The sequence below is a fragment of the Cervus elaphus genome, chromosome 5, assembly GCF_910594005.1.
Source record: "Cervus elaphus chromosome 5, mCerEla1.1, whole genome shotgun sequence".
NCBI classification, from domain to species: Eukaryota; Metazoa; Chordata; class Mammalia; order Artiodactyla; family Cervidae; genus Cervus; species Cervus elaphus.
The window spans coordinates 65,271,398-65,295,302 of NC_057819.1; the positions used below are offsets into that span (position 1 = coordinate 65,271,398).

The 23,905-nt window shown below is 40.6% G+C and overlaps 1 protein-coding gene and 1 non-coding gene across 3 annotated transcripts in view; one reads left to right on the forward strand and one right to left on the reverse strand.

Annotated features, from left to right (window-relative positions):
* The window catches only part of MND1 (meiotic nuclear divisions 1), an 80,484-nt gene extending 66,603 nt beyond the window's left edge, over window positions 1-13,881 (forward strand). Inside the window, exon 8 of one of the 2 annotated variants that reach the window (XM_043902647.1) lies at window positions 13,120-13,881. In XM_043902647.1, coding sequence (XP_043758582.1) covers window positions 13,120-13,181 — 62 coding nt within the window. In that variant the 3' untranslated portion in view covers window positions 13,182-13,881. Of the gene's footprint in view, window positions 1-6,432; window positions 6,693-13,119 lie in introns of those variants that run through there. The other variant, XM_043902646.1, reaches the window with a different exon arrangement.
* A 9,664-nt stretch (window positions 13,882-23,545) lies between these two features.
* LOC122695766 lies at window positions 23,546-23,652 on the reverse strand. The gene has a single exon (XR_006341521.1). It is a non-coding gene; the product is annotated as a U6 spliceosomal RNA (small nuclear RNA).
* Between the last annotated feature and the right edge of the window lie 253 nt (window positions 23,653-23,905).

Here is a 23,905-nt window from a genome sequence, read left to right on the forward strand (position 1 = left end):
AACTGGCCTTTGGCTCCTATAAAATTGCAGTCTTAGTTATTACAAAGTTATTTCCTAAATGGTGTGATGCTTTAGTGATAAGAGCAGAGAGGGTAAAAGCAGCAAACTCACATTAAATAAAAGGGACCAGTGAAATGTGTGCCCAATAAAGTATAAAAAACAGTAAATGCAGTGATACCATGTAGTTTGAGAAATACAAAATTTTGAGTGGAAAAAAGACAAATGGATTTTTTTTTCCCATTTATTTTTATTAGTTGGAGGCTAATTACTTTACAATATTGTAGTGGTTTTTGTCATACACTGACATGAATCAGCCATGGATTTACATGTATTCCCCGTCCCGATCTCCCCTCCCACCTCCCTCTCTACCTGATTTCTCTGGGTCTTCCCAGTACACCAGGCCCGAGCACTTGTCTCATGCATCCAACCTGGGCTGGTGATCTGTTTCACCCTAGATAATATACATGTTTCGATGCTGTTCCTCGAAACATCCCACCCTCGCCTTCTCCCAGAGTCCAAAATTCTGTTCTGCACATCTGTGTCTCTTTTTCTGTCTTGCATATAGGGTTATCGTTACCATCTTTCTAAATTCCATATATATGCATTAGTATACTGTATTGGTCTTTATCTTTCTGGCTTACTTCACTCTGTATAATGGGCTCCAGTTTCATCCATCTCATTAGAACTGATTCAAATGAATTCTTTTTAATGGCTGAGTAATATTCCATGGTGTATTTGTACCACAGCTTCTTTATCCATTCGTCTGCTGATGGGCATCTAGGTTGCTTCCATGTCCTGGCTATTATAAACAGTGCTGCGATGAACATTGGGGTGCACATGTCTCTTTCAGATCTGGTTTCCTCGGTGTGTATGCCCAGAAGTGGGATTGCTGGGTCATATGGCAGTTCTATTTCCAGTTTTTTAAGGAATCTCCACACTGTTCTCCATAGTGGCTGTACTAGTTTGCATTCCCACCAACAGTGTTAGAGGGTTCCCTTTTCTCCACACCCTCTCCAGCATTTATTGCTTGTAGACTTTTGGATAGCAGCCATCCTGACTGGCGTGTAATGGTACCTCATTGTGGTTTTGATTTGCATTTCTCTGATAATGAGTGATGTTGAGCATCTTTTCATGTGTTTATTAGCCATCTGTATGTCTTCTTTGGAGAAATGTCTGTTTAGATCTTTGGCCCATTTTTTGATTGGGTCATGTATTTTTCTGGAATTGAGCTGCAGGAGTTGCTTGTATATTTTTGAGATTAATCCTTTGTCTGTTGCTTTGTTTGCTATTATTTTCTCCCAATCTGAGGTCTGTCTTTTCACCTTGCTTATAGTTTCCTTTGTTGTGCAAAAGCTTTTAAGTTGAATTAGGTCCCATTTGTTTATTTTTACTTTTATTTCCAATATTCTGGGAGGTGGGTCATAGAGGGTCCTGCTGTGATTTATGTCAGAGAGTGTTTTGCCTATGTTCTCCTCTAGGAGTTTTATAGTTTCAGGTCTTACATTTAGGCTTTAATCCATTTTGAGTTTATTTTTGTGTATGGTGTTAGAAAGTGTTCTAGTTTCATGCTTTTACAAGTGGTTGACCAGTTTTCCCAGCACCACTTGTTAAAGAGGTTGTCTTTTTTCTATTGTATAGTCTTGCCTACTTTGTCGAAGATAAGGTGTCCATAGGTTTGTGGATTTATCTCTGAGCTTTCTCTTCTGTTCCATTGTTCTATATTTCTGTCTTGGTACCAGTACCATACTGTCTTGATGACTGTGGCTTTGTAGTATAGTCTGAAGTCAGGCAAGTTGATTGCTCCAGTTCCATTCTTCTTTCTCAAGATTACTTTGGCTATTCGAGGTTTTTTGTATTTCCATACAAATTGTGAAATTAGCAAATGGATTTTTTACGTTAAAAATAAATCAGGAGTTACAAAGTGATTTCCTGCAGTTAACAAGCAGTAGGAACAGGAGCCCCGTGTATATGGTGGGAGAGGAACTTGACTTTGAAAGGAATCCAGTTGTGCTCGTTACTTGCTGTGTGGCTCATTGAACCTCTCTGAGCTTGCTTCTTCATCTGTTCAGTGTGGATAGTGTTTGCCTCACATTTCGGGAGGGTTAGATGAAACAGTTTGTGAGCCCTTTAGCACACCATTAGACACGTTGATAAACACTCCCGTTTGCCCTTTCTTTTAAAAAAAACCCTTTTATGTTTTCCAATTGATCGTAAACTTAAAAAATTATAATTAAAAAAATGTGAACAGCTTCTTTTTCCGTTTTGTTACTAGCTGAGAAGGAACGTAAAACTTTTTAAATCATGTAGGAAGGATGATATTTTTAGAAGAGCAGAAACAGCTGTTAAAAACCATATTTCCATTTGAGTTTATGACTTGCTCCTTCCAACATGAAAGTGTTATGAAAAAATCATGGAGTTATATTACACCTCAGAAAACCTTCCTGTTTTCAAAACAAAAAGAAAACATCAGTACTATTTATAACTAAAGATTGTTATGTAATTATTAAGATTTGGTTTCTTTATATGAAAAAGATTCCTAAAATGTATTTAAAGTTGAGCATATTTACTTTTCAATAATTCAGTATTTCAGTTTTGTAGAATGGGAAATCAGGGTGTAAATACTGTTTTGTGACACTAAGTAACTTTAAATGTGATTTATGAAATTATATAAAACCTTGCCCAATAACAAAGATACTGGAGTTTTTATGACTTTGTATGAGAGACTTCTTGGTGAGTTAGGGGGAATAGGTGTTGTGATTGAGGTCCTAGTGTAGACTCATGCACGTGATACTGCCCCTCCTAGTTCTGTGTTTATCCTGGGTTTGCCATCATATAAACTAACACGAATTCTACCCCTCTTAAAACTGTTTCTTTTAAAAAAAAAAAAATAGAAAAAAAAATAATAGTTTTTCAAAAGTTAACAAGTGGGACCTGATTAAACTTAAAAGCTTTTGCACAGCAAAGGAAACTATAAGGAAGGTGAAAAGATGACCCTCGGAATGGGAGAAAATAATAGCAAATGAAACAACTGAGAAAGGGTTAATTTCCAAAATATAAAGCAGCTCATACAACTCAATACCAAGAAAACAAACAACCCAATCAAAAAATGGAAAAAAGACCTAAACAGACATTTCTCCAAAGAAGACATACAGATGGCTAACAAACACATGAAAGGATGCTCAGCATCACTCATTATTAGAGAAATGCAAATCAAAACCACAGTGAGATATCACCTCACACTGGTCAAAATGGCCATCATCAAAATGTCTACAAACAATAAATGCTGGAGAGGGTGTGGAGAAAAGGGAACCCTGTTACACTGTTGGTAGGAATGTAAATTGATACAACCACTATGGAAGACAGTATGGAGATTCCTTAAAAAACTAGAGATAAAACCACCATATGACCCAGCAGTCCCACTCCTAGGCATATACCCTGAGGAAACCTGAATTGAAAAAAGACACATGTATCCCACTGTTCACTGCAGCACTATTTACAATAGTTAAAACATGGAAGCAACCTAGATGTCCATCGACAGATGAATGGATAAAGAGGTTGTGGTACATATATACAATGGAATATGACTCAGCTTTAAAAAGGAATGCATTTTAGTCAGGTCTGATGATGTGGGTGAACCTAGCACCTATCATACAGAGTGAAGTGAGTCAGAAAGAGAAAGATAAATATCGTATTCTAACGCATATATACGGAATCTAGAAAAATGGTTCTGAAGAATTTACAGGGCAGCAGTGGAGAAACAGACATAGAGAACAGACTTACAGACATGGGGAGAGGGGAGGAGAAGGTGAGATGTGTGGAGAGAGTAACATGGAAACTTACATTACCATATGTAAAATAGACAGCCAACGGGAATTTGCTGTATGTCTCAGGAAACTCGAACAGGGGCGCTGTCTCAACCTAGAGGGGTGGGATGGGGAGGTACATGGGAGGGAGGTTCAAAAGGGAAGGGACATATGTACACCTATGGCTGATTCATATTGAGGTTTGACAGAAAACAGCAAAATTCTGTAAAGCAATTATCCTTCAATAAAAAAGAAAAAAGAGAAAAAAAGTTTTTAATCCATTGATAAACATTTCCACAAAACAGAAAAACTGAGAGGTGTAAACTATCAAGATTGCGGGTAACATTGTCTTAAAGGCAGACATCCAGTGGCCCAAGGACATATTTAATCAATCATTTTGAACTGATTCATTAAGAATTGTGTAGAGAGGCTTTTTATTTGTTTATTCTTAATCTTTGAAGGTTTGTAAAATGATTTCTTGCCCTCACAAGAAAGTATTCCTTCCTGCAAAGGCCTTACTGTAGTGCCTCATTTTCTCTCCTGATCCTGGCTTGAAGTCCATGCCGCCAAGGTTCCTGCAGAGTTGCAGCTGTCCTCTTATTTTCTGCAAATCTTTCTGTATTCTTAGAGTCTGAAAGCAATACACATAACACTTGGTCTTTTATCTCTAACATACATATCACTTTGGAATTGTTTAGTGTTAAGTTAATTTTTCTGTTTCTTGTGTCAGTTTGAAGGCACAGGCTCTTTATTTTCTGCAAGACCTGTGATATACTTAATAACTGTCTTAGGTAGCAGTATTTGTTTGTGACGCTCAAGAATGCATAGGTTATGCAGACATTAACCAAATTAAGCAGACCATTCTAGTGTACCTCATGCTATTAGTTTTCTCACTTAGGTTCTTATGAAAAGTAGAGATTTGGTTTAGATTGTTACATAAAGATTTATTTTAATATCTGTTGATACGCTATAGCAATTAAATGAGAATATTTTATTAACATTCTATTTGATATAGTAGTATTCACCTCAGCAGTTAAGTTTATTCAAAGCATTTAATTATCATTACTTGATACTTGGAATTCAACTTCCTAAAACAATATTCTTAAAAGTGATCAAACTCCATATAACTTCCTAATGATATGTATAACAGTATGCTTCAGACCAGGTGACTTAAATAAATTGATTTTCTCAGAGTTCCGGAGGCTGAAAGCCCAAACCCCAGGTGTCAACAGGTGTGGCTCCCTCTGAGGCCCCGCCTGGCGTGCAGGTGACCACCCTCTCTGTCCTTGCAGAGTCTTTGCAGTGCCCCCCCAGGGTCTGTGTGTCCACCTCCCCTTTTCTTGCAACACCACCAGGTCAGTTGGGTTAGGGTGCACCCCAGTGGGCGCATTTTAATTTCAGTCACCTCTTTAAAGACCCAGTTTCCAAATACAATCACATTCTGAGGTAGCGGGATTTAGGACTAAAACATATGAATTTGGGGGAGGTGCTAATTCAGCCAGTAACACTCCAAAAGAACCTATTTTAACCCTTCATTTCATTATCACAACTGACACAGTGCTGAATGTTTTATAGAGCACTATGAACCAGAAAATTATATACCATGGTTTTTCTATATTTATAGCCTTAGTACATATTCATTGTAAAGATGGTATATGTACATTAAACAGAATATTTAAGATTAAAGCAAGAAAACTCACTGTCATTCCTATTCTCTAAGCGCCGCTACAGTGAGCACACTGGTACTGCCCTGCATAGACACCTTCTGGGTGATTAGACATTTAGATTACTTGTATTCTTTTCTTTTGTTACACTGGGATGAAGATTCAATCATAAATCTTTGTACACTGTTTTATTTCCTGCCTGTCCCTTTAAATAGATGTAACACTTTTTTCAGTGGTAAGATACACTTAAATTCCCTAGAAGAAGTTAAGGCTGTATCTGCTCCTTTTAGCCTTCAACGGCCCCTTCCCTCCTCTTCACCCCTCCTCCCTAGCCTGGCTGTCTAGAAGCCACATCTGTGCTGGAGGAGGGGAGGCAAGGGGTGCCCTTTGGGACAGGAGCGGCTCTAATTCCTGGGGTGACAGAGCCCTGCCTCTGCTCTGGAGATGTTAAAGAGGCACCATCCGCCTCTCCCTGTCTTTGGGTTATTCCTTAAGTCAAGTATTCTTTAGTGGTGACTGATTTACTGAATTTTCTGAATATGAAATCTGTTTATTCAAAATAATCACTAATATTTTCTTTATTCTGAAAGTTAATTGTTGTCACTGTTGAAAATGGGTTTCCCTGGTGGCATAGTGGTAAAGAATCCACCTGCAATGCAGGAGATGCGGATTTGATCCCTGGGTCGGGTAGATCCCCTGGAGAAGGAAATGGCAACCCACACCAATAGTCTTTCCCAGGAGACCCCATGGACAGAGGAGCCTGGCGGGCTACAGTCCACGAGGTCGCCAAAGAGTTGGACACGACTTAGTGACTAAACAACAACAACTCTTGAAAATACAGAAAATTCCTTATTTTTATACTTTTAAAATTATAGAAGTTGTTTTTAAAAAATGAGTATAATTATATTTGAAATTTTGTGATTGTGTTTTCAATCCTCAAAAATATTTCTCAATTTTCTTTATAGATAACATATTTGCCATAAAATCTTGGGCCAAAAGAAAATTTGGGTTTGAAGAAAATAAAATTGATAAAAATTTTGGAATTCCAGAAGACTTTGACTACATAGACTAAAATATTTGATGTTGTTGATGGTGAAGGAGCTATGTGCTTGTGAATATGTAAATTTTTATGTTATCCAGCTAAAGGTACTGAATTGTCATTTACCTGTAACTGTCTTTATTGTTTTATTAATTTTAAATAAAGTATGGAGTGTGGATGTTTTCACCCTTTGATTAGTCAAAAGCAGGATGTAGCCACGTTCCCTCAGTGCTCATCAGAGTTAGTAAAACCTGTTAAGCCTACCAGTAATTTTTTTTTAATAGATCAAAGCCATCATGACATGATAACATTTTTTAGTTTTATTCAAATATTAAGAACCAAGGGTACCTTTGAAGGCTGTATTATACATGCTTGAAAATAACTTTCAAAACTAATGGCTGCTTTACTGTTAATATTTCTCAGTATTTAGTGGAAAATGTGTCTGATTGAGTCTCAGTATACTGCATCATATTTGCAAATTTCCCACAGGAAAAAATACAGAAAGTTGGTGTTCCTTAAATTTAGAGTTAGGTAGTAATTCCTCAAACATGAAAGCTACTTTTTTTTTAATGTTTGATGCCTTTCTGCTGTAACGAAGAAAAGCATGCCCTTTGTCCTAATTTATACGCTTGTAAGATGATATAGTCGTGTTAGTATAGCAGGCATACTCAGCTAGGGTTCAGGAATTTTTTTTTTCAACTACCTTCAAAAAAGAGTAGGTGAAAAATAATGTATGTGTGTCTTGTGTATATATCTTTTTCCAGTTCAACTTTGGCGTTTAGGGTATTTGCAGGACAAACTTTAGGGTATTTGCAGGAAAAGAAAACTCAGGACGAATGTGTGTATTGCCCTTTCCACACATGCCTTAATTTTTCTCCACACAGTGCAATTTTTATATTCTTTTCAGTAACATGAATGAGGTACTCCATATGTTTGAAGTGACCCAGATGTATCCACACCATTTGTTAGTGAATCTGGTCTTTGAGTTGCGTTGAGTTGCCAGGGGCCTACTTAATCACTTCCTGGATGTGGGCGGGTGCTTACTGGTCCAACTTTGTTCTCAGAGCTAGTTTATGTTGCCTTAGGGCAATAGCTCTTCTCACAGGAGAAAGTATTTGATGTAAGAGGCAAAGGGCAAAAAATTAAAATAACCCATCATAAGCCTTTCCCTAATACGCTAATGGGAATTCCAAAATTTCTCAGACCTTGTTTGCTGTTTCTTAGAAAGATGCTTCTGGGAATTCCCTGGCAGTCCAGTGGTTGAGCCTTCCCAGGTGGTGCTAGTGGTAAAGAACCCACCTGCCAACTTAGAAGGCATAAGAAATACAGGTTCCATCCCTGGGTCAGGAAGATGCCCTGGAGGCGTGGCAACCCACTCCAGTTTTCTTGCCTGGAGAATCTCATGGATAGTGGAGCCTGGCAGCTACAGTCCACAGGGTCACAAAGAATCTGACATGACTGAAACGATTTCACATCCATGCATGCCAGTGGTTAGGAGACTGCGCTCTTCTGCCGAGGGCCCAGGTTTGATCCCTGGTCAAACTAAGGGAACTAAGATCCCACAAGTGACATGGCATGGCCAAAAAAAATTTTTAATTAAAAAAATTAAAAGGTACTTTTCTCTTTAGAGAGGAGGTATATATATTCAAAAAGAAAGCCATTTTTAATGGCTTAAAAGATTCTATTTCATAAATATTTAGGTAGCTTCAACATTTTTTTTCTTTTACTATCTTGTGGGGCTAGCTGAGAATCACTTCTCAGCATTTGCCTGCGATCAAGTGTAGTATGGGGGCTTCTCAGGTGGCACAGTGGTAAAGAATCTGCCTGCCAGTACAGGAGACACAAGAGACGGAGGTTTGACCTCCGGATTGGGAAGGGGAATAAAAAATGACAACCCACTCCAGTATTCTTGCCTGAAAAATTCCATGGACAGAGGAGCCTGGTGGGCTACAGTCCATGGGGTTGCAAAGAGTTGGACACGACTGAGCGGCTGAGCTCATAGCATGAGAATGATCGTGATGGAGTCTGTTCATGAGCTCCCCAGAGACTGGTACCCTCCTAAGCCAGCAATGTGCTAGTAGATGTTTAACTAAACTGAATCTTTGGAAAGTGAGTTCGGGCCTGGCTTATAGAATGTGCCTATTTGTGTGATATAAATACACCCAGCATAGAGAATTTCAGATTAGCACATGGTGACATTGTCAGGTTGGAGAAAGATGCTTGGTATCGTGTATTTCTACCGTACAGATACAGTAGATGTAAATCCTCTAGAGCCTAGATAAGGGTAACATGTAAAGTAATTAGGGAGCAATGAGTTTTTAGTTTTAGTACTGTTGATTTCAATGCAGCTATAGTTCATCGAAAAGCAAGAGAGTTCCAGAAAAATATCTATTTCTGCTTTATTGACTATGCCAAAGCCTTTGACTGTGTGGATCACAACTGGAAAATTCTGAAAGAGATGGGAATACCAGACCACCTGACCTGCCTCTTGAGAAACCTGTATGCAGGTCAGGAAGCAACAGTTAGAACTGGGCATGGAACAGCAGACTGGTTCCAAATCGGGAAAGGAGTACGTCAAGGCTGTATATTGTCACCCTGCTTATTTAACTTATATGCAGAGTACATCATGAGAAACGCTGGACTGGAGGAAGCACAAGCTGGAATCAAGATTGCCGGGAGAAATATCAATAACCTCAGGTATGCAGATGACACCACCCTTATGGCAGAAAGTGAAGAACTAAAGAGCCTCTTGATGAAAGTGAAAGAGGAGAGTGAAAAAGTTGGCTTAAAGCTCAACATTCAGAAAACTAAGATCATGGCATCTGGTCCCATCACTTCATGGGAAATAGATGGGGAAATAGTGAAAACAGTGTCAGACTTTGTTTTTGGGGGGCTCCAAAATCTCTGCAGATGGTGATTGCAGCAATGAAATTAAAAGACACTTATTCCCTGGAAGGAAAGTTATGACCAACCTAGATAGCATATTAAAAAGCAGAGACATTACTTTGCCAACAAAGGTCCGTCTAGTCAAGGCTATGATTTTTCCAGTAGTCATGTATGGTTGTGAGAGTTGGACTGTGAAGAAAGCTGAGCGCCGAAGAATTGATGCTTTTGAACTATGGTGTTGGAGAAGACTCTTGAGAGCCCCTTGGACTGCAAGGAGAGCCAACCAGTCCATCCTAAAGGAGATCAGTACTGGGTGTTCATTGGAAGAACTGATGTTGAAACTGAAACTCCAATGCTTTGGCCACCTGATGCGAAGAGTTGACCCATTGGAAAAGACCCTGATGCTGGGAGGGATTGGGGGCAGGAGGAGAAGGGGACGACAGAGGATGAGATGGCTGGATGGCATCACCGACTCGATGGACGTGAATTTGAGTAAACTCCAGGAGTTGGTGATGGACAGGGAGGCCTGGCGTGCTGCAATTCATGGGGTCACAAAGAGTCAGACATGACTGAGCGACTGAACTGAACTGAACTGATAATCCATCATAGTTTGTGTGATTTCATCTTAGAGATGGCTGTGTTAACAGCTGGCCCACTGTTATTTAATAGTTGACTTGCCTACTGCAGCACATCACTGTTCTTAATCTTGAAGGGCTGCTTTTGAGTTTGCTCTTCCCTGAAATTAGAGATAACTGATTAAGAAGCCCGGGGCACTGGTCCAGCAAAACTCTAGGTAATCCTTAGTCCTGGGTTGGTTTTGTAATTGACCTCAAGACTGAGGACAACTTTGGTAGACCTAGAGTCAAATTGCTAGTGATTCAGGATCAGATTTGATTCAGTACTATATGATTGACACTCCCGATGTCATTTCAATGAATTGTGAGGTTTAAAAGGCATTTGAGAGGTGATTTCCATCTTTACAACCTTCTTCACATATACCTATCTTTTAAAGAACCCTAGGAGAAATTTTGCTGGAGAAGGAAATGGCAACCCACTCCAGTGTTCTTGCCTGGAGAATCCCAGGGACAGGGGAGCCTGGTGGGCTGCCATGTATGGGCTCGGACAGAGTCGGACATGACTGAAGTGACTTCGCCACAGTAGCAGGAGAAATTTTACAGTCTCCTCATGAGTTTCAATTTTCAGGGCCAGGTCAGACCACTGAAATGTCACTTCTGAGGCTGGGCCAGGACCAAAGAAATCCGTAAGGATGGATTGGGTACCACTTTTCCGCTGATGTTTGCCGCATCATTAGTCTAATAGGATTAGGAAATTCTTGGCCTGTCTCAGAAATTGATGCTATTATCCTAAACTTTACCAAACATGATTCTAAGGGATTAGAAAAGAAAATGAGTACAGCCAAGAAGCAAGAACCACCCTAATAAATCTTGATCAGAAAAATCTAAATTATAAACCCAGTAATACTGTTTTTGGGGTTTTTTGTTTGTTTAAGAACATGATTGGAGTAAAATAGAAAACATTTTCTTGCTGATATGCCATCATTGTAAGAGCAGTTACAATGGGACAGGTGGTGGGAGGGTGTCTCAAAATTATACATAAATCCCCTTTCAGGATGTGCTTCCTGAATACTGTCTGTATGCTAGGAGGAAAAATGGACTGCATTGTGAACTGTCCCACTGCAGTGAATTTATATTATACTAACTCCAGCTTGATTTTTAAAAAATGATTTGTAAGAGATAAGAGGTCAGGTGATATGACTATCTTTGAATCTCAAGGCTAATGATTTCTATTAACCAAGAATGGCAAGCTACCATCCCAAGAGCCAACTTCAAGGCCCGATTTTTACAGCCCTGGAGCTAAGAATGCCTTTTTATACTTTTTAAATGATGTAAACATAGGAGTAAGCAACAGAGGCGGTATGTAGCCTACAAAACCTGAAATACTTACCAGCTGAAACTTTACAGAAAAAGTTTGTCAACTTTCAAAAGAACAAAAGCTGACAGCCTGTGGTCTAGATAGATAGACATGCAAGGCTTATTTTGCGTAACCTGTATTTTATTTTTCATTTAAATCAGTTGTCAGCACAGTCACGCGCATTTCTAGCTTCTTTTGGAAACTGAATGACTCAGCAACCCTCATGGCAGCGCATCCGCCAGAGGTGAGAGGACTCAGGGAGGGTGAGTGCGGCTTTCCCCCGAGTCACTCTCCTGTCCCAGGCGGCACTCTGATGTGAGGCCACGCTTTAGTCTCAGCGTTTCAGATTCCCTAAGAAAAATCCTGGTGCCATTTTTTGTATTACATGTTTAACATAGAACTGACATCTTGATGGTGAAGCATTCTGTGCACAAACAAGCGATGTCCCTCCGTATACTCAGACATGCTTTTAGTTTCCCCTGCAGTTTTGTAGATGGGCTCGCCTGGTGACTCAGAGAGTGCGCAGTCTGCCTGCAGTGCGGGAGGCCTGCCTTTGATCCCAGGCTCAGGAAGATGCCCTGCAGACGGGCATGGTAACCCACCCCAGTTTTGTTGCCTGGAGAATTCCATGGATAGAGGAGCCTGGTGGGCTACCATCCATGGGGTCGCAAAGAGTCAGATACAACTAAGCAACTAATACACACACTTAGTTTTTCCAGTGGTTTTATAGTTTTCTTCATATAAAATTTTTACCTTTTTAAAATGTATTCCTAAGTATTTTATCTTTTATTACCATTTTAAATGGAGTTTTTTCTAATGGGTTATTTATGTATCTGAAGGCTGTTTTGCATATTAACTTTGCATCCTGCCATCTTGCTAAGTTCTTTTTTGAGTTTGTTTTATAATTCTTCGAAGTTTTCCAGATAACCTATCATATCATATTCAAATAGACATAGTTTTAGTTCTTCTTCTCTCATTGTTTTCTCATTGATTGCATCAGCTAATACCACTCATAAAACTGTAGTAGAGGTAGGAACATTATCTTATTTCTGACTTCAGTAAGATGTCAGAATTCTGCATTAAGTAAAATGCTCTCCTTTAATTGATAATGTTAAGGAAATATCCTGTTTTCTCAAGAATTTGTATAAGGAATGCTTGTTAAATTTGTTCGAGTTTTCCCCATCTATGGAGGTAAGCATATGATCTTTCTTTTAAAATCTATTAATAAGGTGAATGATATTAATAAATTTTTCACACTCAACTATCTGTACATTCCTGGTATAAAACCTACTTAGTTATGGTGAATTATTTTCTTAATGTGATATTAGAATTAGATATTATGTAGATATTAATAGTTATATGGATATTAATAGTTTATTTAGAATTTTTGCATCAATATTCATATTCATAATTTTTTCTTTGTGTGCTATTTGTACAGATTTGGATATCAGTGTTATACTAATGTTAATCCTTAAAAAGGATTTGCAAGTTTTCTTTCATCTGCTCTGAAACAATTTATGTAATACTGGGATTACCTGGCTTCTGAAGATACTCAACTATAATTTTCAACAACAAAACCAAAATCTGGATCATTCTGAACATATGAATTAGTGCTGTTTTGCTTTTCACTTAAGAGTTTGGAAATTTTGTTCAAAAAATTTGTTTTACTTGCTATATATTGTTTGTTCATAAAGATGTTCTAAGATTTATACACATTTGGTTTGTTTTCAGTTGCATGCTATTTCAGATGGTGTTTTCATAGAACATTCCCAAACATCTGTCTGTGCATTCATAGGAGTTCTTGACAAGAGAAAAAAAGAAGCTCTTTTGTTTTGTACTCAAGAAGACTATTCATGAAGAACTCTACATGCTCTACAAAGACTATAAGTAATGTAAGATAGAGCTGAGTTTTATAGAAAAGAAGGGGAAGGGTAATGGCTTTGAGGACTTTTTAAATTGCTTTTTCAATGGGTTTTCAGAAATGGATTCTAAGTAATTTTTTATTGAAACAATTTGTAAAAAAAAAAATGTGCTGGGACTCTATTATCAAAAACAGATTTGTAAAAATTAACTGCCTTTTAGCTGAAATTTATTAATTAGAAAGAAAATTTGTAATTAATGCTCAGGTATCTTTAGGTTAAAGATTAGCTTTTAAAGGTTAAATGCCAAATGCTTTCTGAAAACCTCCCTAAAATGTGCCTCACCGATGTGGAGACTGGGTTTGATGCAGGAAGGGCGGGTTACTTTGCACGCCCTCACCTGGAAGGCATTGTGTTTCTCATAGCATTTGGAAAAGTAACTACGGGAACTTTTTGCACATTTAAATTGAGCAGATATGTCATTTTTTCCTGTCCAGTTGTGGTTGTTACCGTGTTTAGGTCAACTTACTTTTGACTTACATGCGTTTCCTGTGTTGTGTGAGCTCTGGGGACCCACACCTGACTGAGTTTAACTTTCTTATTAGCAAGTTTCCATCAGAGCAGATTTGGTTTGATTCTGAGGTCAACTGGAACAAATACTTTGCTTTTAAGGACGCTAATAAAATCAGTTTATATTTATGGAGACTGAAATGACCTGTTTGTTTGTTTTTAACAGATTTAAAATATACTTTAATGACAACAATTTTCTTAATAGATCCAGGAAGATAAGTTCTTTCTTGGAATGGTATCAACATTTGACATAGCACAGCTTTAGGAAATAACATACCTGTGTATCAAAATTATTTTGCATAACGAAAACTGAAAGTACCTAAGATATCGCTTTTCTCATATGTAGACAGAGTATGTAGGAGCCATCCTGTATTGCAGTATTAGCTATGTTATAAGACCATTTAAAAAGTAAGGCAGTAACGTTGGAACTAAGTATATTTTGAAGATAGTTTTTTCCCTGCTAGACAAAAGCTCTTTGAGGGCATGTTGATTTTTCATGTCTTTAGGCCCAGAGCACCTCATGTAGTATTTGACACAAAAGAATGACAGCTTCATAAGCTCCTGCTTCAAACAGATTCTCATCATTGCTCATCAACACTTTTTCTTAAACTGTAACTGGCCTTACTCCAGAAAGGCCGGAAAGCGGCTGTTACTTTCAGTCAGCTTTCCCTCTCAGGCCCTGAAACTGCTTCAGACATTTGCCACTCAGGCCTCTCTACTCAATTCTACTTTCCTCAATTTTCTCTATTTAAAAAAAAAATTCTTTTATTTAAGCTTGAGCTCTTCAAGCATAATCTCAACTCCCTGACACCCCCTTCCAGTTGCTGTGACTGCCATCCTTCTGCCTAGACTGGATCCCCACTGTTGCCCACGACCCCGCTCCTCCTGGCTGCTCCAAGGCCTTGCTTGGCTTCATTTCTCTCCTCCTTCCCTCCCCGCAGCGTCTTCACTCTTCCTTTCTGCTGCCTGGTCTTAACACACCTCCACACTGTTGTCTCAGAACACATCACCGGATAGGAGAAATACCATTTCTTTTCCCTTTATTCTAATAACCTAGGGTTCAGCTAAATTGTTTAACTCATTTTTGAACATTACAGTCACTTTTTCTCCATTCATGAAATCATTTGGACACTCATTTAATAATCTCATATTTGCCAAGCAGTATATTAGAAGTTGATGATACAAAGATAAATGAGTTCTGTAGTCCTTGCCTCAAAGGATTCCAACTGAGTAGATGAAGCAGACGCACAAGCAGGGAATTATGACCCTGCAGAGAGCACAGACAAGGAGTGTACAGGTGTCGGGGGTGTGGACGGGGAAGACCGCCGCATCAACCCACAGTCCTGCCCCCAGGATCTAGACCCACAGGTACCAAGCTGGCGCCGGGGAGGTCCTCCTCTGGGTATTGCTGTCCCTCTCTGGATCCCAGTTCTCGGTGTTTTATAAATCCACAGTGGGAAACGCTATTATATTTTAATAAGGAAACAGTCATTTCAAATAGTAAGAAAAAATATGTACATAAGTAAATTGCTGCTATCCAAAATTTCTACAGAGCATATGCTACCTTTTAATAAAAAGGGAAAGGAAGTCCCCTGACGGTCCAGTGGTTAGAACTTGGTGCTTTCACTGCCGTGTGGTCAAAAAAATAAGTAAAGGGGGGAAATAGCACATGTATCTGTGATTGCTTGTGTCCACACACAAACACACAGACGGAAAGGATGCACAGGAGACTTAGTGGTTGTCTCTGTGAAAGAGAGGAATTCTTCCTCTTCTTTCTTTAAATTTTATTTTTGAATGTTGCCTGTTCAAGTATTTTTGTATAGTTTGTTCAGGAAGTTGACTTACAACAAAGAAATCCCAGAGGTCTCTGCACCATCTGGCCCCAACTTTTCAGTCTTACTTTGCACCTCGCTGCAGCATGAAACAAATCAAGGTAGTCTTATCTCTTAATCAAAGAATTATTAGCAAGCAAGTTTTGCTCATCTGAGCCCTTCATCAAGCATGTCCTCTCTCTAAAGTCTGTTTCTTCAGAGAGCAGCTCAGGTCCAGCCCTCTTCTCGAGGCCTTCTGTGCCAGGCCTTCAGTCACAGAAACCTCCCGTAAGCCCCTGCTCTGTGTAAAAAGGTGTGTCCACTCCAGCACTGCTCATCTGCTCCGTAACTTTACCTAAATAATGTTCACGTTTGGATGTCCTGTATCCACTCGATTCCCAGCTCATACATCCGTGCATCATCCGCATATAAAGCTCTTAGTATTTCTTGAATCAGTTAATCCTGTCCACTTGCTGAGGGGGATAATTACTGTCTTAATGAAAACCATTGAATGAAAATGAGCAATAGGCTGTCGGAAGTGTTCCCTAAGTCCCTAGGAAACAATATGGATTTGGATCAAACAAGCTTGAGTTCACATACTGGCTCTCACCCTGAATTTAGGCAAGTTGCTAATATCCCTATGCTTTCCTGCCCTGTTTTTTTCTTTTTTAAAAAATTTTATACAATTTTTAAAAGTTACTTGATGTTTACAATTATTACAAAGTATTGGCTGTGTTCCCCGTGCTGCGCAGCAGGCCTGAGCCCACCATGCCCCAGTAGTTTGTGCCTTGCTCCCCACTCCCCAGGGCTGCCCTGCTTCCCGGGCGGCTCAGTAGGTAAAGAATCCGCCTGCTAACGCAGGAGACGTGAGTTCGATCCCTGGATCGGGAAGATCCCCTGGAGGAGGGCCTGGCTACAAACTCCCATATTCCTGCCTGGAAAATCCCATGGACAGAGCAGCCTGGCGGGCTACAGTCCATGGGGTCGCAAACAGACACGACTGAGCACACACAACCCACTCCCCAAGCCGTCTGTGGCCCTTCCTCCCCCTCTCACCCTGCCCTGTTTCTTAAATCTGGATGAGACAACTGGCCTCAGAGTTCTTGAATTTGCTTGGAAAATCAAGCGAAATGATGTGGACACAGCAAAGAACACTGTGCTCTAGGGCAGAGTATGTGCTCAGCAAAAGGTAGTCATATCATTCTCAGCATTTAGGAAGTTCTTGCCAAAAGAAAATAAAATACTGCCAATACAGTGATGGCAGTTTCCTTCACAGGTACCCTGGCTCCGGGGCCTCGCTTCCCCCAGGCCTCACGGTCACCTCGGGGGCCCTGCTGCTGCTGTGGAGGAGCCCACCTCGCCCTGGGCCCAGCCTCTGCTGCCCACCCCAGCAGCATCTGCGTTCAAGGCGTCCCCCACTCCTGCCCGGTCAGGGAAGGTGAGTTATAGGAATCCCAGCTGAGAAGTTAGGAAACATTTTCTTACGAAAAAGCATTGTCTGTCATACATGGTGGTCAGAGTTTGTAGCAAAATTAGGTTAATGGGCTTCTTGGCCATCTGAACCACCATATCTGGCCATCTGAACCACCATATCTAAAATTGTTTCCATGGGAAACTATGTTCCAGCCCAGCCACTGACTTAGAAAGGCGCTACTGGAATGCAGCTCATTTGGAGACGGTCTGTAGGTCAACTTTCATAACTCATTGTCAATGAAAAAGGAAATGACATTTCTCTTACTGAAACATACTGTACATACATTTTTACAACTGTCTCTTGGGGACACCAAGCATCTAAAGTTATCTGAAATAGCAGTCCCATAAGCCCGTCAGCTTGAACTGATTTTCTGGGTCTAATTATATTTGGGCTGCTAACTCCATGTGCTTGTTAGGTGTCTTTGAGACATTTTTAGCATTTAATATTTTTAAGGAAGACAGAGGGAGCTTTTCCCTTTGCAGCACTCCCTTTGTGGTTACATAACACTGTGCCCAAGCCGCACCTCCGCCCCCGTCCCCCCTGGAAGCCTTCCTGCCCTTGTATGGTAACTCTTCCACCGCAGTTCTTGGTACTGAAGCAAGCAAGCTGAACCCTTATTAGGATCCAAGCTTAAAAGTTAAACAGCTCAGGGGCTAAGATTAAGAATCTCCTGTGAGTAGAATCCGGTAGATACTACATGAATCAAATATGTTTGGTTTCGGACCAAGCTATTAGGTATGAATATAAGTGATCTGTATGAGGTTGGTGTCATAAAAACAGAAACAATTACTTGTTGTGTTTTAAATTCATTCTAAGTTTCAAGAATGCATTTTTCTAGCTACCTAATGTTTCCGTGTTGTGTAATTGCCGCAAAGAGCATCAAGAATGTCTTTTCTTTCCTTTTGTCTTTCTTGCATCCTATGGATGTGGCAAAAGCAACGTCCATGTACTTTGTTTATTCCAGGCTTACGCTCAGTCCTTGAGTCACCCTCCCTTTTAAGTTAGTTTCTCTGAGAGGGAGAAGAAAACAGCAGAACCAGACAGACTGTTAATTCTCTTATTCCACCCCCTCAAAAAAGCCAGATCTTAAGAAGGGTAAAATAAGCATTTAATATATCAAAGCAAGTCTTATATTCCACCCAGAATGGAAATTGGTACAGCCATTATGGCAAACAGTATGAAGATTCCTTAAAAAATTAAAAATAGAGTTGCCATATGATCTAGCAGTCCCACTCCTGGACATACACCCAGGCAAAACTATAATTTGAAAAGACACACACACCCCTCTGCTCACTGTTTAAAATAGCCAAGAACTCCCCTGGTGGTGCAGTAGATAAGAATCCACCTGCAGGGCAGGGGATACCAGTTCGATCCCTGGTCTGGGAAACTTCCACATGCCTCAGAGCGACCAAGCTCAAGCGCCACAACCACTGAGACTACACTCTAGGGCCTGTGAGCCCGACTGCTGAGCCCACGTGCCACAACCTCTGAAGCCCGCGCGCCCAGGGGACGCCACCGCAGCGGCCACCTGCACCACAGCAGGAAAGGAGCCCCCACGCCCACAACTAGAGAAAGTCCAGGCAAGCAGTGAAGACCGGCACAGCCAACAGTAAATAAGTAAAATAGCCAAGACGTGGGAGCAATCTAAATGTCCATGCACAGATGAATGTATAAAGAAGATATGGTATATTTACACAATGGAATATTCCTTAGCCATAAAAAAGAGTGAAATGATGCCATCTGCAGCAACATGAATGGACCTAGAGATTATCACACTAAGCAAAGTTAAGTCAGAGAAAGACAAATACTATATGATATCACCTATATGTGAAATATAAAATACGACACGAACATATCTACAAAACAGAAACAGACTCCGAGACGTAGAGAACAAACGGAGCAGGAGGGCTAGATGGGATTTGGGGACTTGCTCACTGGAGGTGACCATATGGCTTGTTATTTCAGTCGGGGCCCTCTTGAGAGGGAGCATGACGGCTGATGCTAATGGAGCCAGAGTGACGGCTGTGAGTCACGACTGTGCCAGGCAGACTGGCTGTATGGTCACCCTGCTTATGGGCTACCGATTGTCCTTAGATTTAGTCTAGCATTTTCCAAATGTGCTGTGTGTGTGAAACACTACATTTTATATCCTCCCCTTCCTTTATCTTTCTAGTTTGCAGATGCAAAATAGTATATATAGGATGGATAAACAAGGTCCTACTATAGCACAGGGAACTCTCTTCAATATCGTGTGATAAATGATCATGGAAAAGACTACAAAAAAGTACATATATGTGTAACTGAATCACTTTGTGGTACAGCAGAAATTAACACACAGCATTGTAAATCAACCTTACTTCAATAAGATTTTTGAAAATAAAAAGATACCCCTCCCAATGCATTTGCCTTGTCTAAGGAATAGATTTCACTTCTTGAGAATTCTGGAAATTAAACAAGTTGAAACATTTCTTTTTCTTTTTTAATAAAAGGACCTGTAACACCAGAGATCTCCGGTCACTTATGAAATGCCTCCTTTACACCAGTCCCAGAGATAAGCTCCAAGTCCTGAAGACAATGAATCTTGGTGCAGAAACAGCAGTGAAAAGAGCTGGTTCCATGGTAGCTCAGCTGGTTAAGATTTCACCTGCAATGCAGGAGACCCTGGTTCAATTCCTGGGTTGGGAAGATCCCCTGGAGAAGGGATAGGCTACCCAGTCTAGTATGCTGGCTTGGAGAATTCCATGGACTGTGTAGTCCATGGGGTCACAAAGAGTTGGACACGAGTGAGCAACTTTCTCTTTTCATGTATCCCTAAGTGATGTGATAAAGCTTTCCAGAGGATGCTGGGGAGGGATTTTTCAGGGGCCTCTCAAAAGGCCTCTTAGAGAAACAGATGGTTCATTGGGACCCAGAATTAAGTTGTCTGGAGCAGGGCAGATGAACCCCAGAAATTCCAGAGATTCCTGAGGTGATGCTCTGAGGACCCTTCCAGGCCCTCTAACTCTTGGGAATCAAGTGTGAGTGTAGGAGTTCTTACTTGAATTCATTCTTTTTTGCCCTTATTAGGTGCTGGGAGTTACCTAAAGAGGTAAAGAGGTTCTCATGAAGATTATGGCCTAGTGTGGAAGACATTGAAAAAAACACTATACATGTTTAATAGCAACCCTGCTAAGTCCCATGATGGAGCATGCAGGTGCTAAGAAAGTTGAACGCAGGGACACTTGGTGTAGGAGAGAGATGATGGTGTGCAGGGCAGGGGTTGTCAGGGAAGAGACATGACCTGAGACCTAACCCCCTGGACAGAGGAACCTGGTGGTTTGCAGTCCATGGGATCTCAAAGAGTCAGACACAACTGAGCAAACACACACACAAAGCTTCACAGAGGCAGAGGGAAGGGCGTGTGTGATTTCCCGTGGGGATAAACCTGTCTTCAGAGGAGGAGCAGAAAGTCAGCGGGGACAGAGCCCCACGCCTAGGACATGGGCAGGTTTGCAGGGTGGCCGGAGACGAGGCACATCCTTCCAGGTTTGTAGGAACTGCCACAGGTTTTGGACTCTGTATGATGGGAAGCCATTGAGCAGTTTAAGCTAAAGAATTAACAAGATCTGATCTGCATTTTTAAAATTCACTCTGACTGCCATGTAGAGTAGTGGCCACCACACTTTTTAAATAGTATACCTCTATCAATAAAACAGGTACAACCCACACAGCAATATAGGCAAGTTTATTCTTAAATCATATTACGTGGATCATAGAATACAGAAGAATAGTCATTTTAAAGGATGAGAGAAGTTGAAGTTCGAAGTGTTTCCGCCCACAGTTCACGGCCTCATTCACGGGCTCTGCAGCAACAGGTCTGTTTGGGAGGCTCCTGGTATGCGGGGTGGCTGGGTAGCGGGAGATGGGTTGTGTGATAATTCGACTCAGAGTGATGGAGGCTTGGATTAGGGCGAGGAGGAAGAGACGTCCACAGACCATGAACGTACCTTCCAGGATGAGCAGAGAAGACTTGATGTCTGCTTGGCTGGGATAGGGTGAGGGAGGGATGGAAAGAGGACTCGATGGTGATTTCTAGTTTCTGGTTCCAGTAACGTCTCAAATGACCATGTCAACTTACCCTTCAAATACAGCTGAATAAAAGAAGTCTGCCGTTTACATTTTGGAGACCAAAAAAGAAATGAGGAACTCTTCCTGTCATTTTAGCGAGTGTCTGTGTGTGAGAGAGAGTAAATGTTTATTTTTGTAAGAAAGATTGCCTGTAACTCTCACGTTTTCTGTTCTCACCCTTTCTGTCTCTAAGGAGAGGAAGTTCCAAGATTTAGAAATCTTATTAAGAGAAAGTCAAGATTTCCCTCTCTCTTGCTTTGTCTCTCTCTCCCCCACTCACTCACTCTCTAGGACTGACTACCTCCTGGGTTGTAAAACTTACAAGAATACTTTTGTTATTTGCAATTTTGATTGCAACATATATATTTAAACTGTGTTGCTGTTGTTGTGTGGTTTCTAAGTCGTGTCCAACTCTTTGTGACCCCATGTGCCATAGTCCACCAGGGTCCCCTGTCCATGGGATTCTCCAGGCAAGAATACTGGTGTGGGTTGCCATTTCCTTCTCCAGGGGATCTGCCCGACCCAGGGATTGAACCAGCATCTCCTGCGTTGCAGGTGAATTCTTTATTGCTGAGCCACTAGGGTTTCCCATATTTAAATTATATATAAATTACATATAAAATTATATATATATGTGTGTGTGTGTGTGTGTGTAAATTAGGGCTTCCCAGGTGGCACTAGTGGTAAAGAACCCACCTGCCAATGCAAGAGACATGAGACGCGGGTTTGATCCATGGGTCAGGAAGATCCTCTGGAAGAGGGCATGGCAACCCACTCCAGTATTCTTGCCTGGAGAATCCCATGGACAGAGGAGCCTGGTGGGCTACAGTCCGTGGAGTTGCAAAGAGTTGGACATGACGGAAGCGACTTAACATGCACACATGCTTGTTTAAATTAAAACTTTCTTTTTCCCACTGATCTTAATTTATAACCCTTTTCTCAGTACACTTTCAGAACCACTTGAGTATTTCAGTATGTAGTATATTCAAAGTAAAGCTATTCACAGATTTCCACAAAAATGACCAAAATGGGAGGAGTTGTGGTTATTCTAATATGCTGAAGGCAAGCATCTTCTGTACACCCCCAGAGAGCTGTCTGGGGACCCCTCACTAAGTAAGCCCACCCCCAGCACTGACCTGCAGGCAAACGTCAGCTGCAGGTGCTATCTTAAAAGTCCTTCAAAACACCCACAACCACTCACAGTGATTATGAGGAGCCAAAAAATGATAGATCCAGAGTATTCTGTAAACTGTAGGTTCATATACAAATGTCCATAACATTCTGAAAATGAAATTATTTTAAAGTGTTCCTGAGGTAGCTGCTTGTATGGAAACTGAATCAATCATTAAATGAAATGGGGAAAGCGTCGTGGCCACAGCCCTGCACCATAACTAAAGGTCTGCTGAATGATGCCGAGTTTGGAAGGACGTTTAGGATGGAAGAAGGATGATTCTCCTAGACGTGCACCAAGTGCAAATAGTTTTTCTGTACCCTGTGAGTTGTCTGTGATTACTTTTCACTTTCTTACTTATAAAAATTAGTAAGCAAGCCAGACATGTGGGCCTGTTCGGCCATCTTAAAGTATAGGGGGAATATTGTTCAAAAACCTAGAAACGCCTTGCTAATTTTCTCCAGAAAAGAGAGTTTGAATAACTCATGAACTAATTTTCGAGACGTGCAACTTTTTACTGTATGCACACATGTTTATATAAAGACGACAACTTCGGAGAGAAGGGTATTCTTTATTTTTTTATTTCTTTTTTGTTTTGTTTTTGTTTTTCATTTATTTTTATTAGTTGGAGGCTAATTACTCTACAATATTGTAGTAGTTTTTGCCATACATTGACATGAATCAGCCATGGATTTACATGTGTTCCCCATCCCTATCCCCTCTCCCGCCTCCCTCCCCATCCCATCCCTCTGGGTCTTCCCAGTGCACCAGCCCTGAGCATTTGTCTCATGCATCCAACCTGGGCTGGTGATCTGTTTCACCCTTGATAGTATACTTGTTTCAATGCTGTTCTCTCTGAACATCCCACCCTCGCTTTCTCCCACAGAGTCCAAAAGTCTGTTCTGTACATCTGTGTCTCTTTTTTTGTTTTGCATATTGGGTTATCATTACCATCTTTTAAAATTCCATATATATGTGTTAGTATACTGTATTGGTGTTTATCTTTCTGGCTTACTTCACTCTGTATAATGGGCTCCAGTTTCATCCATCTCATTAGAACTGATTCAAATGAATTCTTTTTAATGGCTGAGTAATATTCCATGGTGTATATGTACCACAGCTTCCTTATCCATTCGTCTGCTGATGGGCATCTAGGTTGCTTCCATGTCCTGGCAATTATAAACAGTGCTGCGATGAACATTGGGGTGCATGTGTCCCTTTCAGATCTAAAAAATATGGAACGCTTCACGAATTTGCGGATCATCCTTGTGCAGGGGCCGTGCTAATCTTCTCTGTATCGTTCCAATTTTAGTATATGTGCTGCCGAAGCGAGCACAAGGGTATTCTTTAATTGGAGACCTAAAAATTCTTGATTGGGGAATGTAAGCTTTTATATACAAAATGAATAAACAACAAAGTCCTATGTATGACACAGAAAGCTATATTCAATATCCTATGATAAACCATAATAGAAGAGAATATATAATTAAGAAAAGAATGTATGTATGTGTAACTGAACCACTTTTCTGTACAGTAGAATTTTTTTTTAATTTGGCTGAACTGAGTCTTAGTCGAGGCACATGGATCTT